This window comes from Rattus norvegicus, chromosome 3 (assembly GCF_036323735.1).
Source record: "Rattus norvegicus strain BN/NHsdMcwi chromosome 3, GRCr8, whole genome shotgun sequence".
NCBI classification, from domain to species: domain Eukaryota; kingdom Metazoa; phylum Chordata; class Mammalia; order Rodentia; family Muridae; genus Rattus; species Rattus norvegicus.
In genome coordinates this window covers 127,813,665-127,828,442 of record NC_086021.1, presented here as the reverse complement: position 1 = coordinate 127,828,442, position 14,778 = coordinate 127,813,665, and the positions used below count along the sequence as shown (strand labels likewise).

The 14,778-nt window shown below is 41.6% G+C and overlaps 1 protein-coding gene across 7 annotated transcripts in view; it reads right to left on the bottom strand.

Annotated features, from left to right (window-relative positions):
• Ganc (glucosidase, alpha; neutral C) overlaps positions 1-14,778 on the bottom strand; it is a 51,864-nt gene that overhangs the window by 30,553 nt on the left and 6,533 nt on the right. For 6 of the 7 annotated variants that reach the window (XR_005501772.2, NM_001145840.1, XM_063283077.1 and 3 more), the window contains exons 4-8: positions 8,835-8,962; positions 6,079-6,258; positions 4,771-4,816; positions 1,542-1,608; positions 440-536 (exon numbers count right to left, since the gene is read on the bottom strand). Coding sequence is in view for 6 of the 7 variants with exons in the window: in NM_001145840.1 (NP_001139312.1) it covers positions 440-536; positions 1,542-1,608; positions 4,771-4,816; positions 6,079-6,258; positions 8,835-8,962 (518 nt within the window). In the remaining variant the exon portion in view is untranslated. The other variant, XM_063283079.1, reaches the window with a different exon arrangement.

Sequence of the window (14,778 nt, the reverse complement as noted above, 5' to 3'; positions counted from 1 at the left end):
GAAGGTTTCTCAAACTCTATAATTAATATTAAGCCACAGACTAGTTAATAATTGTGGTGGCTTGAATATGCTTGGTCCATGGGAAGTGTCACTATTATGTGTGGCCCTGTTGGAGGCAGTGTGTCACTGGGTAGGTGGGCTTTGAGGGCTCCTAGTGCTCAAGCTCCACCCAATGTGGAAGAGAGCTTCCTCCTGGCTGCCTGCAGAAGACAGTCTCCTCCTGGCTGCCTTTGGATCAAGATGTAGAACTCTTGGTTTTTCCAGCACCAAGTCTGCCTGCATGATGCCATGCTTCCCACCATGATGATAACAGACAGAACCTCTGAAACTATAAGCCAGCTCCAGTTAAATGTTGTCCTTTATAAGAATTGCCTTGGTCATGTTGTCTCTTCACAGCAATAAACCCCAAACTATGACAAGGATTCTTACTGTCACTTACCTAGTATTTTTAAGTTGGTGTGACTCTGCATGTTGAGGGATACCATAGAGATGTTCAAATCCATGAAGGGAGAAATCCAAACCAACAGAGGAAGGGCCTGCCAAGACCAGGACCATAGCTAAGTTTGCTTCTCATAGATCGATCTAAAAGACTCAGTTAATGTAACAAAGCAACTAGCTGAGAGAGTCTGAACTTGCCCCAACCAACCTAAGCTGTATATTGATGTTGATAGTAAGACGCTGCGATGTTTGGGGATTGGTGAATGTAAATGTATGTGAGTGTAAAAGTACACAGTCACTAGTTATGCTGCCTGAGCTGTGTGCTAAAGCTCCCTTTGCCCTAAACACTGAGCACTTTTATCTTGGCTGGATGAGATCAGGTTTGTCTTCTGCCTGGTAACTTTCCTTGTCTGTGGCTTTCTACAAGAACCGCCATGTCAGAGCAGCATGAAGGCCTTCCTTACATCCTTTATATATGACTTCCCATGGTTGTGATATGTGATGTGTGAGCCCATCCCCTCACATACTGCTAAGCCTGTGAAAAATGTCCTAGGCAGGTATGCAACACCTGTGACAATGATGAGGAGGCCTAAAAAAAGTCATACAGTTGGGCTGTATGACTACAGTCTCGTGGAAATAGAGTGTGGGATTACAGTTGTCAGTTGTCTGATTTACTCAAAACACCAAGCAGTGTGCTGACCCAGGTCCTGTCCTAAAAGTGTAAGCTGTACATGGCCCAGGTATCTCTTTCATTCCTCCATAAGCTATCTATAGTTACTTCTCTGTTGTAGTGCATTATTGAAGTCCTGGGAGCCCAACTAGGAGATTTCTGTTCACCTTACAGAAGTTACTTGTTTTAGGTGCCAAAGCTCAAGGAATCTGTCTGTCTGTCTGTCTGTTTGACTATCTATCTATCTATCTATCTATCTATCTATCTATCTATCTATCTATGCCACTGGGGATTGAATTCAGGGCACCTCCATAGTAGCCAAGCACTGTATCACAGATTCATAGCCTCAGACCTCAAATAATCTTTAGACATACATGGCTAGCTGTTTTGGAATGATCTATTTTAATATTATACCTTAATTTTGTCAATTTACCATTAACTTTGACATCCACAAATTTTCCAAATTTCTCTTCCCACAGGCCCAGGTCCTCTTGATTTTCCTATTTGTATAAAAAGGAGATCAAAATGAGTTTATAAACTGCAACAAATATGGTGACCATAACAGTATTTCTTATTTGGATCGTTAAGAAGACTGAGGCACTGGCAAGATGGCTTAGCAAGTAAAGGCCCTTGCCTCTTAATGATGCAAGCTTGACAACTCAAGTGTGATCCCTGGAACCCACATAAAAGTGGAAGTCAAGAAATACCCCCACAACGTTGTTCCCTGGCCTCCTCATGCATGCCATGACCTTCACACCATCCCCTCCACACCATGGCCTACACACATGCATCATACACATTCATAACTAACTACTACATGCCTCTGATTCTAGTACTTGTGAGGCAGAAGGGTAGAACTCTATAAACTGGACGCCAGCCTAACCTACTCTACGTAGTAAGTCAGGGCTATATACTGAAACTCTGTCACACCTTCAAAAAGAAAAAGAAATAAAAGAAAAAGAAAAGACAGAGAAAACGAGTCCATATTTTTGAAGATTGGCTTATGATACATATTTAAGCTCTTTTGTGACTGGCTTACTCCACAGGCTGTCTCAGTTCTTACTCTCTTTAGAGCACACATCGGAACTGTCGTATCTAAGACCAAATACTATTCAATTACATGTACAGACCACAGTTAGGTTGGGTCATGTGTTTCTTCCTGCTTATGTTACTGTGGGCGATGCTGCAATGTTCTCACTTTTGGGGACATACAGGAACAGGACTACTGGGTCAGACTGCAATTTCAAATTTAAATTTTTGAGGACTTGCTATATTGTTTGTCATGAACATCTTTATATGGACTAAAATAAGCAGTGTTTTGAAAAAAATGCAACAGCCTTTTCATGCAGAACAACTAAAGGAATTAAAAGGATTTTTTCCTTTTCTTTTCTTTATGTTTTTTTCTCTTCCTTCCTTCCTTCCTTCCTTCTTCCTTCCTTCCTTTTTCCTGCCCTCCCTTCCTCCCTCCCTCCCTCCCTTCCTCCTTTCTTTCTTTCTTTCTTTCTTTCTTTCTTTCTTTCTTTCTTTTGAGACAGGATTTCTCTATGTGGCATTGGCTGTCCTTGAACTCATAGGGATCCACTTGCCTCTGTCTCCTGAGTGCTGGGATTAAAGTCATGCACCACCACTACTACCCAGCAAAAGGGAAAACTTTCATGTAAATATATGAGATAAAACATTGAGAATCTAATAACTTAGCTTTAATTTTTCACATTTTTATTTATTTATTTATTTGGAGGGCTACATGTGCACATATGCCACAGTTCACATGTAGAGGCCGAAGGACACCCCATGGGATTCAGCTCTCTCCTTCTACCCTGTGGGTTCTGAGGCTTGAACTCAGGTCATCATATTGGCAGCCCCTGAGCCATCTTCCTTCCCAGCTCAGGTGAGTTTACAAGCAGACCCTGGTTTTGCTGAGTTTCCCCTCTTCAATCAGGTGTCTGTTTGTGCTTGTTTGAGATGTTAGATAAAATGGATGACAGTGATTTCTCAGGTCTTGCCTCTCTCTATTGCTACAACTTTCTCAATTTTATCTAAGAATGAGAAGAAATAAACTATATGTAAAATAAATTTTGCTTGAAAATGAGTTTATTCGTCTACTTCTAGCTTCTATAAAGCCATCCTGTGCTTCTTTGAAATCACATCTGAATGCCTCAAGTAGAGACTATGCTAACCTGGGGCCAGGCATGGGCTTTAGAAACTCTCAAACAGTTGAAAATTGTTCTATACAGAGGGTTTGAAACATTAATAAACTTTTTGTGACAAGATCTGGGTCTCAAAACTGCTACTCAAGCAATCTAATCAGCTATCTCCCTAAAGTGGACTTAACCTGTCATCACAATCTTGTAAACAATCATGTGTTTACCTTCTCTGTTCAGAAACAAAACATTTTCTCACATCCACCAATACAGATGAGTCTTAAGAAAAAGAGGACTTTGTCCATGGGACACCAGAAATACTTTCATCATTGCAAAAGGTCATAGCTATTGTCAAGACTCTGTGAGGAGCTATGTGGCTGTGAATGAAGTGAGGAGCTATGTGGCTGTGAATGAAGAAGGATTTCTAGTCAGGTGTGGTGGTGTATACACATAAACTCAGAACTCAGGATGGTGAGGCAGGAGGATTGCTGTGAGTTGGAGACCAGCCTGTGCTACAGAGTCCTGGGGAGACAGTTCAGTGGTAGAGTACTTGCTGCTCGTGTGAGTACTGGTGCTCAATCCTCCACATCCATGTAAATGTTAGGTAGCAGAGCAGGCTGCACATGGGAGGCAGACAGGCGATCCCCAGCCAAGCTGCCTAGCAGACCAGCTGAATCAGTGAGGTCAGGCAAGAGCCTGCCTCAAAACATGAGGCAGAGAGTGACTGAAAATGACACCTGGGGTCAACTTCTGGCCTGCACATACACATGCATGTACACCAAGTCACACATGTGCACTGACATGTGCATGCCATACCCACATAAACAAACACACAAAAGACTTCTAGATTGTCTATTTTTCATAACTCAGACAAAATAACCTTTTAAAAACAGAGGTGAGACCATGTGCCTCTGTGTTTAAAACCTTCTTTGTCCTTAGGGTTAACTAAAAAATGTAAACATATCTTAAAAGAAGGTGCACTCTGTGATGGGTTGGGAACTTAGATCTGTTTAATGGTGAATTACCAATTCCTTCAGCAATGCCTGCCTGGCAGAAGATGGTCTTCAACAGATTTTTGTTAAGTAAAAGAACATTGCTAGTCCTTCCATAGAACAGCCTGCCTACCTCTTTACCATTTTACCTGACTTTTACTTTGTATCCCTTCTTCCTCACAAAAGAAATATGGATACAGCACACACACACACACACACACACACACACACACACACACACACACACACACACACACACACGTGAATGAAATGTAATAAAAAGTAAGTTAGAGAATACTTGGGGAAGACACCTGGTACTTATTTCTGGCTTCCACATCTGGCATGCACACACACTTACAAGGACTAAGATGCTAAGATAAGCCAAAGACAAGACCAAGTGGCCCCTTTATATACAACAGCATATTTACCAACCACCCTCCTAGAGAAGAGGGGAATAGAATCCACTACTTGTTTACAGACTGGAGTGTTAAAAAAGATCAAAGTAAAGTAAATGGCTAAATCTCATTACCTGAAAGGTGTCAGCTGGTGTATTTTGTCCATTTCCTTTGGTAGCTCTGTTTTAAACACAGATAATGTTGTTTCACTCAATGAGAAGACTGGCAGTATTTAATGTAGTGAAAAAGATTTTCATTTCCAGATCTTTATAAATCCTATCCTTTAATTTATTAAATATGACATCACTATAGACCAGGCATGGTGACACATAACTGTAATTCAAGGATTTAGAGGGCTAAGGCAGGGCATCAGAAGTTCAAGGTCACTGTCACCTGCAAAGTAACTTCAAGGCTCTGTCTCAATAAAAAAAGGAAGGAGATAAGTAGGGGCTGTGAGATGGCTCAGTGGGTAAAGGGGCTTGCTGCTAAGAGTGTGGCAGTCCCACTCTCGCCATTGGCTGTTTGAACCCTAGCAGTCTGTACTTGCTATTCCTATCATTAGAATAAGTGAGAGTGAATTGCATTATTTATTTCCACACGATTTTTTTAAGTTGCAACTTATTTTTATTTTTGAGATGTTAGCATTGGAAAATCTTACTATTTATCATAAAAGTAATATATATGCTCATTGTGGGAAAATTAAAAAGTAATAAAAAGAAGGAAAATTTAAATACCGAATCCTGATCTACTCTGTCTTTGTCTTATAAAGATTTTTCCTAGCTGTTACTTTCCTGTTGTTGTGACAAAGCACGATGACCAAGGCAAGTCACGGCTGGGCTTAGGACTCCAGAGGGGTGGAGTGAGGCGGCAGGTGGCAGAGGTGGTGGCTAGAGCAGAGCGGAGGGCTACATCTGGAGCCACAAGCAGGAAGGGAGCAGAGAGTGAGCTGGGGATGGTGTGTCTTTTTACTCTCACAGCCTGGCCTCACACACTTCTTCCAGCAAGGCCACACCTCCTAAGTCTCCCCAAGCAGCAGCATCCACTGGGGACCAAGTACCCAAATGCCTGAACCGTGGGGACAGCTTATTTAAGAGTTTTTTTTTTTTTCTTTCCTTTTTTTCGGAGCTGGGGACCGAACCCTGGGCCTTGTGCTTGCTGGGCAAGCGCTCTACCACTGAGCTAAATCTCCAACCTACAGCTTATTTAAAACATCGCATTCTTCTGCTATTTTTTTAAATGGAGAGACAGCAAAACCAGCATAGCAAATATGTTAGTACATAAGTTTATGTACTAACACCTTTAAAGTCTTTGGTGGGAAAGGGGAGAAAGCTCAGCCAGTAAGCATTTGCTGTGCAAGCATGAAGACCTGAGTTCAGGTAGCTGGTACTTCAGACAGGCTTTGTCAAGGTAGGTCTTAAGGGTCAAGTAATGTATGCAAATACCTCTGCTTGTGAGGAACCCGCAGGTGCTCAAAGTATAGCTTGCCCAGGGAGTTGATGCTGATCAGAGCCTCGTCCTTAGACAACAAATCAATCTTGAATGGGTTTGCTGAGATATGACATCTCAGATCTCCTTTTCTATCTGTCAGTGTCAGGCTGCCTGTGTCCCCTGAGCAGACCAGCCTGTGTGACATAAAACAGGAAGAGAAAAATCAATTGCTATAGATGTACATGACTCTATGTGATTTAGAGTATTGATTGGCAAACAATCTTCCTGTGACAGAGAACTGGTAAGGCCTGCAGTAAGGAGCCATCATGGACAGTGAAGGAAGAGCTTGGACAGAGCATGCTCTGTTATACTTCATAACTACAGGTAACAAAGTTATTCAACCCTTCTAGGTCGAATTCTTTGGCTATAAATTACAAATAATAAAATTAAAAGCTAATAGGGTTTTGGGGAAAAATTAAGTGAAATCATGCATGCGGAGCAACCAGTACAAGTTAGACATACAAATAAATGGCAATCATCATCATCACCACCACCACCACCACGACCACAACAACCACCACCACCATCATTCCTGTCTATAATGTCTAGTAACACTTGAGCACACATAATCTGAATATTTTTATTTATTTCAATCTTAAAATTTTATTTTGTGTGTCATATGTGTGTGTGTATAGGGTGTGTATGTGCCACAGACTTAGAGGCAGCAACTGTTCTGATGCGCCATCTCACGGACGCTATGAAAATCCTATACTTCTTTAGGCAGGGCATTCCTCTCATGAGCTTGGCTGTAAAGGCTGTCTAGGCTAGTTAGGATCTGACAAAAGGTGTGGAGGCAGTGAAGGCTGTGACATAAGGATATAAGGAACACAGAAATCCCTTTGCAAAGTCTATCTCAGTGGAGGTCTATTCAGTGTGCTCAGGCAGGGCCAACTTTATCAGGAGTAAGAAGGTGACAGAGAGGTGGCTCAGTGGTTAAGAATGAGTGCTGCTACTGCAGAGGACTCACATCAGCCTGTAACTCCAGCTCCAGGGGATCTGACGCCATTTTCTGCCCTCTTCAGGCAGTCATATATGTGTAGTGTGAGTTCACAGAAGTAGCGGGGAGAGTGGCTTCTGCAGGAGTGGAAGGCTCAGGCTCATTGGAGTTTGGAAGTTTGGGGATTTAGAATTATCCAAATCTTCTCACATGCATGCATTTGTAACTTTTTGCAGTTAATGTCCCAAATCACAGATCTGTAGGGACTGTGAACTCAGCTTATGATCTAATTCAGCAACCTGCAGTATCAAACTCTGAGTCTGTATTTGTAGCCATAGGGATTCTGTAGCTATTTAAGATATGAAAGCGTCATAGAGACTAATTAGTTTTCTAACCATGTTGTGAGTTCAGAATTTCAAACCCTGAGACTGTTGTTTTATGTCAGCGAATGTTTCAGATGGTAGCTAGGCCACCTCTGAATTTTGAATTCTGAGTGACAGTCACGCTGTGCTATATTCCCACCTCTTGGTTTGCTTGGTAAGCCTCTTATTTCAGTTGACGACCAAGAATAACTTACGCAGAAGCACAGAATGCTGTGGTTCATTCCTAGTTGTACCGGTTTGCTGGGTTATCATTAACAAATGACCACAGGCTGGGCTGTTTAAATAGCAGTTTATTTTCTCTCAGTTCTGGAAATCTGAGGTATTATCTTCTTTTTTTTCCTGGACCTGAGGACCGAACCCAGGGCCTTGTGCTTGCTAGGCAACTGCTCTACCACTGAGCTAAATCCCCAACCCTGGTTCTTATAAGACCCATCTCCACGGCCTGCAGATGGTTGCTTGTCATTGTAAGCGTCCCTGTGGATGTGTCTCGACAGTCTCCTCATAGGGATAGCAGTTACGATTTAGCATGTTCTCATTTTAATTTAATTCTCACATTAATACATCTCTATTAATATATCAGAACTCTGGCTACAAAGGAGTCTGGGAAGGGCAAAAGGCTGCTTTCGGAGTTTCAGTTACTTTTGTAGCTGAAGGTCCCCTAGAAAGTTGTCAAGATGGAAGCAGAACTAACAACGATATTTACTGCACGATATTTATATAATCTTTACTATCTATTGACCATAAGCTCATAACGTACATAAAATCATGGTAGGAATATGGCGAAAATTAAAGCATCTGTCTTACCCTTATCAGAAATCACCAGGCAATGCAGCTGGTGTTCTACCTGAATGCCTGGGGACAATGGATGGAAATCTTGCAAGTACTTGAAAATGCTTTAGTCCCGAGTGATTTTTCTTTTTAACCTAAACACTGATAATTACTTTATCTCTGGCTCTAAATAAAATTAAGTGTTAGGCTTCTGAGACTATCCTTAATTAAAAGAGAGTCTGTCTGACTGTATAAATTACTGTGAGCGTTAGTGTATTAGGTCTCTTGAGTCATGGTACTAATCCAAGTGAGCAAATTAAACAGCTTTTCTTCGACTTAGTTCCAAACTCTGCTGAATAAACCACTGTTGTGAGAAACAGAGCAAGCCGAACCTTCTGTCTCTCCTCATTTGGAGGTACAAAACAGTTTTGGGATGGGAGTTAGAGCAAACAGAATAGGGAATATAGAAAATTTATAAACTTATCCCCAAATGATTGACTACTAACCCAGTAACTGAGTATAACTTTGAACAGACTAAGTGGGGGTGAATAAGGAATCCATCCAAGGTAGGATGACAGAACACGCCAAGGCTGTGCATAACAGACCCCGCTCGGAGGCTCACCTGACAGTTCCAAGCTTGCTGTTGACGACATCAGGAACTTCATACCTTGGTTTCAGTGGAGTTTCTTCATTGATCTTAAGTCTGAAAATGTCCTTCTCTATACCATAAACTTCAGCCACAAGAGGAATCTGGGAGTACAGATGTAAGGTTCAACAGCTTACCTCAGTGATAACGTAGTCTAACAATCATATTACAGTAATTAGAAAGCATTTGTTTAAATTATTATAGGCCAAGCAAACTGGTAAATGCAGACAATCAAATGAACACTTCCTGAATATATGCCTGTTCTTGCTTGATTATTGCTGTAGAACAAGGAATCTCTTCTGTGTGTCTGTGGCTAGGTAAACATATGGTTGTCCAAATCAGCATCTTTAGAGTGAATGGGGTCTTTATATCAAACTGAATAATTGCACAAACTGCAACCAGACTTGGAAAGATTGAAACATATAACCAGGTACAGATGTGCTAAGAATTTGAGTGTTAAATTCAGTGTAACCATGTTCTAGCTGTATGAAAGATGAAAGAAACAGGCTCAGGAAAAGAACTGAGAAGACTGATGATCTTTGCAGTTCTTAAGAGTAGATGAAGTGAGGCTTATTGAACTATTAAGAGACTTTTTACAGTCAGGAATAATAATAGGCTTCAAGGGAACTTTCTCAAGGGACTGGGAAATTTAGGTAAAAATGTCCTGCAGGAGGAATGGAAACAGCGTAGGAGTATGAAGAGAGTAAACCTGAAAAATAAAACTTGAAGCCCTCGAGAACAGAAATGGCTGGGTTTGAGTCACAAAATGAAGCATCTAGTTTAGAGGACAACTTTAAGATGGGTTTTTAACCAGTGCACCATTATTATATTGCTCTACTGCAAGTTCATTGTGAAACACACTGCTGAGCGCCAGTTACACATGGGCACCTACATGGTTATTACATCTACTATGACATAGGCTCAACGGGAAAGGTTATCAGTGAAAATGACAGGATGTGGTGGAAGCAGAAGACAGATAGGTAGTACTGAAAACATCAAGCAGCATCCAAAAAGTCACGTGACAGGAACCTTGCATCTAGGACTACGGACAGCAGTCAGGGCACAGTTTCGGGAACAGTGTCCTGAAGAGCAAGCAGCCAGTCATAGTCGCTCTAAGACAGGCTGTTATACAACTGAGTATAAGTAATGTTTACGTGCTTACTTTTTCTCATATTTGAGTTATCTTGAGTATTCCATCAGAATTCGACCATTTGAAAATGCCCAGATACAAACAGAGCTGAAACTCAGACTATCTATTCTCTTCCAAGCTAGACATATATTTTTATGGTTCTTTTAAATTCAAGTAACATTTACTTTACATTTAATATTGTGATCACTGAAGATGAAACCAACACACAATTTATATCAAACTGAGATTAAAAGTACAAATACAGAGTTGGTGGCAAAACAGGAAGGGGAATACCAATGTATGCAAGGCAAAGGCTCTGGGAAGTCTCTCTGGGGGAGGAGGGATCTAAGCAGAGCCTCCTGGAATTGGTGGGAGAATAAGTTTTTATTGCTGTGATAAACACTATCACTCAAAGCAACTTAGGAAGACAAGTGTATTTCATATTGTACCTTACAGTTTACCATGAAGGAGGTCAAGGGAGGAACTCAAGGGAGGAGCTGATACAGACGCCATGGAGGAGTGTTGCTTACTGGCTTGTTCTTCATGCCTTGCTTCTCTCTCTCTCTCTCTCTCTCTCTCTCTCTCTCTCTCTCTCTCTCTTTCTCCAGTTCAAGACCATCTGGCCAGGCATAGTATCACCCACAAATAGTTCTCCTGCATCAATTATTAACCAAGGAAATGCCTTACAACACAGGCTAATCTAATGGATACAGTCTTTCAACTGAAGCTCTTTCTCCCCAGATGGCCCTGGAATCTGGTTCTTCTTAATGTTTTCCGCCTATGAGTTAAATATTGCCAAATAGTGTTAACAATGTAAACAGAAAAAAAAACAAAACAGAAAAAAGTAAACAGTGGGCCTTTGTTAAAGCACCCTCTTATGTTTTAAGGTAAGCGAGTTGCTGGGTGGCCCAATTTCGAACCTGTGGTTGACAACTGTCTGATCTTCCCCTTATACCCGACTGCCTATAAACAAAAACCGAACATTTCCTCCTCTGGCAGCTGTCACCAGAGCACACCAGCTCCCCCTGAACAATTCATGAAAGACTGTGAAAGCTATGTCCCAGCTGCAGAGAACATCACAACCAAGATGCTGCTGACACCACATACTTCTGCTTCCCGAGGCCTTGCTGCCTTGCTTCTGTGTGGAGCCCTTCACTTGAGTTTTGACAAACCTTGATGGCCACCAGATAAGCTTGCCTACAGCTTCTCTGGAGGGCTGCTATTACAAGATCTTGTAATAGCAGTCTTCAATTAGGTCAGGAGGAGGAGTATCTCCTCCGGTAACTCAGCAAAAACCTCTGGGCTGTGCTTATACAACACCTTTCATTGGTAGAATAGAAACTGCTATTAGTGGAATTACAGCCTGAGACCAAGCACAGCAAACTCCTTTTCTACATGTAAATCAAGCTGTTTTCCAGTTTGTTTGTTTGCATATTACAGTGCGTTGTTTATCTTCCTATTTCTTAGATAGTTTCATGTAGCCCAGGCTGGTTCCAGACTTGCTATGTAGCTAAGGATAAACTTGAACTCCTCATTCTTATGCCTTCACCTCCTAAGTGAATACAGGAATGCAGGAGTGTGCCACTCTTTTTACATTAGTCTGAGAGGCTTCTCTCAGACCCAACCCACATTCTTGTGTTGCAACTTTAGGCTCTAGTAAAGCAGTTTCCAGAATGCCATGTTTATTTTGTGGCCCTCCTCAGAGGTGAAACAAGCTTAGTGGGTTACATAAAAAGCTCAATTCATATCTGTAATCCCAACATTTAAGGGACAGGAGGACCATAAGTTCTCCTCAAGTTACACAGGAAGTGTGAAGCCAGGCTGGTTTCTACAAAGGCTGCCTGAAAATTTAAGGTCAGTGGTACTGTATACCCATAATCCAAGAATTTGGGACATAGAGGCATGAGGATCAAGAAATTCAAAGTCATCCATAACTACTTAACTAGTTCAAGAGCAGCCTGGAATTAGGGATACTATTTTCAAACACAAACAAAAACCAAACTAAAAGAAAACCTAGGGCTTCAAGCTCCAGTATCAGCAGTGACGACAAATGTGGCTGAAAATTTCCAGGGTCATCAGGAGCCTTTAGAATCCTGATACTCAAAGCTCAGAGCTGCAACACCAGGAGCTTCTGAGGCTCTAAAAAAGCAGTAAGACTTGTGATATCCAAGGCTGGAGGTGTAAAGCCCAGAGGGGGCTGAGAGCCACTGCGAACTAAAGGCTTCAGTGCCTGAAGTTCTGAGCTGTAACTGTAAAGGCAGGACAAGGGTCCAAGAGTGTAACAGAAAAGTCAGTAAGAGGCGGGGCTACGTAGATGAGAGGCTGTGGGGACCTAAAGACAAGAGCTCGGGAGGTAGAACTCTAATTAGTGTTAATACTCAAGCACCAGTGAAAGTACTCTGCTTGGTGTACCAACTTTGTGGGCTTGGAACCATAGCTTTAGTTCTCAAAGCTGAGAGCCACAAACACTGAATTTGGAAACCCAACCTACAAACCTCTGGCATGCAGGGCTATCAAGGCTCAGGCAGCTGCCCCTTTGCCTGTTCAGACAGAATGACAGAATCCACGCCAGCTGTGTGTGATAACTGCAAGCATGGATTCTCTAAGAGAAGAATGATGACCTTGTGCTAGTTTTTAGCCCATTTCCCAAGGGCAATTAGCCCACTCAGAATGAATAGTGCTTGCTAACATGTGTCTGTGCCCTGTCTGCTGAGGAGGTGGCTAGTTGGGAAAGCCTCACTTTAATTTCACTTAGATGAAGAAGCAAGGAGTAACTTCATGTAGAATCCTAGAGATAGACTTGGATCCTCAAAGAAGCTGCTAGAAGTGTCTCTGGTAAAACCATGCTAACAGGCTGCAAAGAAAGTAAAAATGCTTATAAATGTTTATCCAAATCAGAAAACACCAGAATTAGCAATATAAAGTGCATTAGAGACAAAGGGTTAGTACTACCTGCCTTGTTAGAGTCACAGAAGGCAACATACATTTCCCTGCATTGATGAGTGCCTAAGACCAGATCTCCGCTTCTCCACACATGGCACGTTTTCATTCAAGGTGGAAAGTTGGTAGGGAAAACTAAACCTGAGCAGTATTTAAAAGGGAACATTTTCCTTTTAGATTTTTCCTCTACTAGCTTCTTTGTTGAACACTTACTGGTATATTTACAAACATGTACAACTTTTTTTTTTTTTTTAAGATTTATTCATTTATTATATATAAGTACACTGTAGCTGTCTTCAGATACACCAGAAGAGGGCATCGGATCTCTTTACAGATGGTTGTGAGCCACCATGTGGTTGCTGGGAATTGAACTCATGACCTCTGGAAGAACAGTCGGGTGCTCTTAACCGCTGAGCCATCTCTCCAGCCCCCATAACTTTTTTAACTCTATGTGATATTAGGCTTCTAAGAGCTGGTGAGGGGAGTCCTCAAGATGACACTACTTCCTTTATAAGAAAAGACCAGAATTTGCTTTGCCTGTGTCTTTCAATCACGTGGGGATACAAGGTAAGCCAGGAAGACAGGAGATGTGCTGGTGCCTTGGATATTTAGGGACAAATCTGTTGCTTAAGTCTCTTGGTCTATGGTATTTTGTTATGCAGCCAAAGCAAACTAAAAGAATACTGATGAAGCTCGATTCTGTTTCCTAATTGCTTATTAGGAGTGGATCTGGGGGAAGGAATTGTATTTCAAGCATGATGAGTAGTTCAAACTCTGAAGTTAATCATTTAATGCTGTACAAGTGCGGGGGCAGGCAGGCACCAGGAGTTCTGGGTTTGTTAGAATCTGCCTCTTCAGTGCAATTTGAGAACTGCAGCTGTGAGCTGAATATGCTCCTCTTAGATTTTGAACTGTTTCTCTGAACCTGAAAAAAAAAAAAAAAGAGGAAAAACTATTGTTCTTATTAGGAATGTATATATAGCTTGTTTCAAGACTCCGGACCACACTGGCACCTGACTGCAAACTCCTTAATACCTCTGTCTTAGCCTAGCAATAACCTTTGGCCCTGTTCCTATGCAATGAGATGGCCGTAGAGTACAGACAACTTCTCAGATTACTGCCTGCGTCTTCACTGTCCCTTAAAGCAACAGAGGGCAATGGGATCTCAAGTCCCTGTTATTTATTTCAACTCTGCATATTACTGGGACATTAAACTGGAGTCAGGCAGAATTTCAAGGTGACTTTTTAAAATATATATTTGCCTGAGAGCAAACAGATTCCTACACAGCTTTGATATTTTCAAGTATCTGAGCAGGTTTTAAGTATTTTAAGTTCCCAGTCTTGGAGGCTTTGTGGTTGGCATTTCAGACACTTTGTTCTTTCTCAATGGACTTCCTCTTTCCCTTGAAATCCATCCTCTGGAGCCCTCCAAACTGTAAAGTCTTCTTTTTGGAGGACATCCAGTTCTGTTGGGCTCTTGTAACCGTGGGCTTTTTATTTGTGCTCCAGTTCCTAATTAACGACTCAGAGGCTTATTTTTATGAATAAATGCCTCAGTCATAAGCTAGGTCTGTTCCCTGACTAGTTTTTAACTTATATTAACCTATATACTATTCTACGTCTGCCTCTCAACATTCAGAATCCAAAGAGAGAAAAACGATCTACTCTGACATAAGAAGGTGTGTGCAGGAGTCTGGCACTAGCAGCATTGGTGTCAAGCTGTGCTGAGAATTTAATTCTGGTTTATTTCTGGTATTTGAAATAATTCTGCCTCATTTTCCTTACTCAATGTCTTTATAATAGTAGTTTATTTAAGAAGTTCTATACACTAAGCCTCCCCCAAGGAAGAAT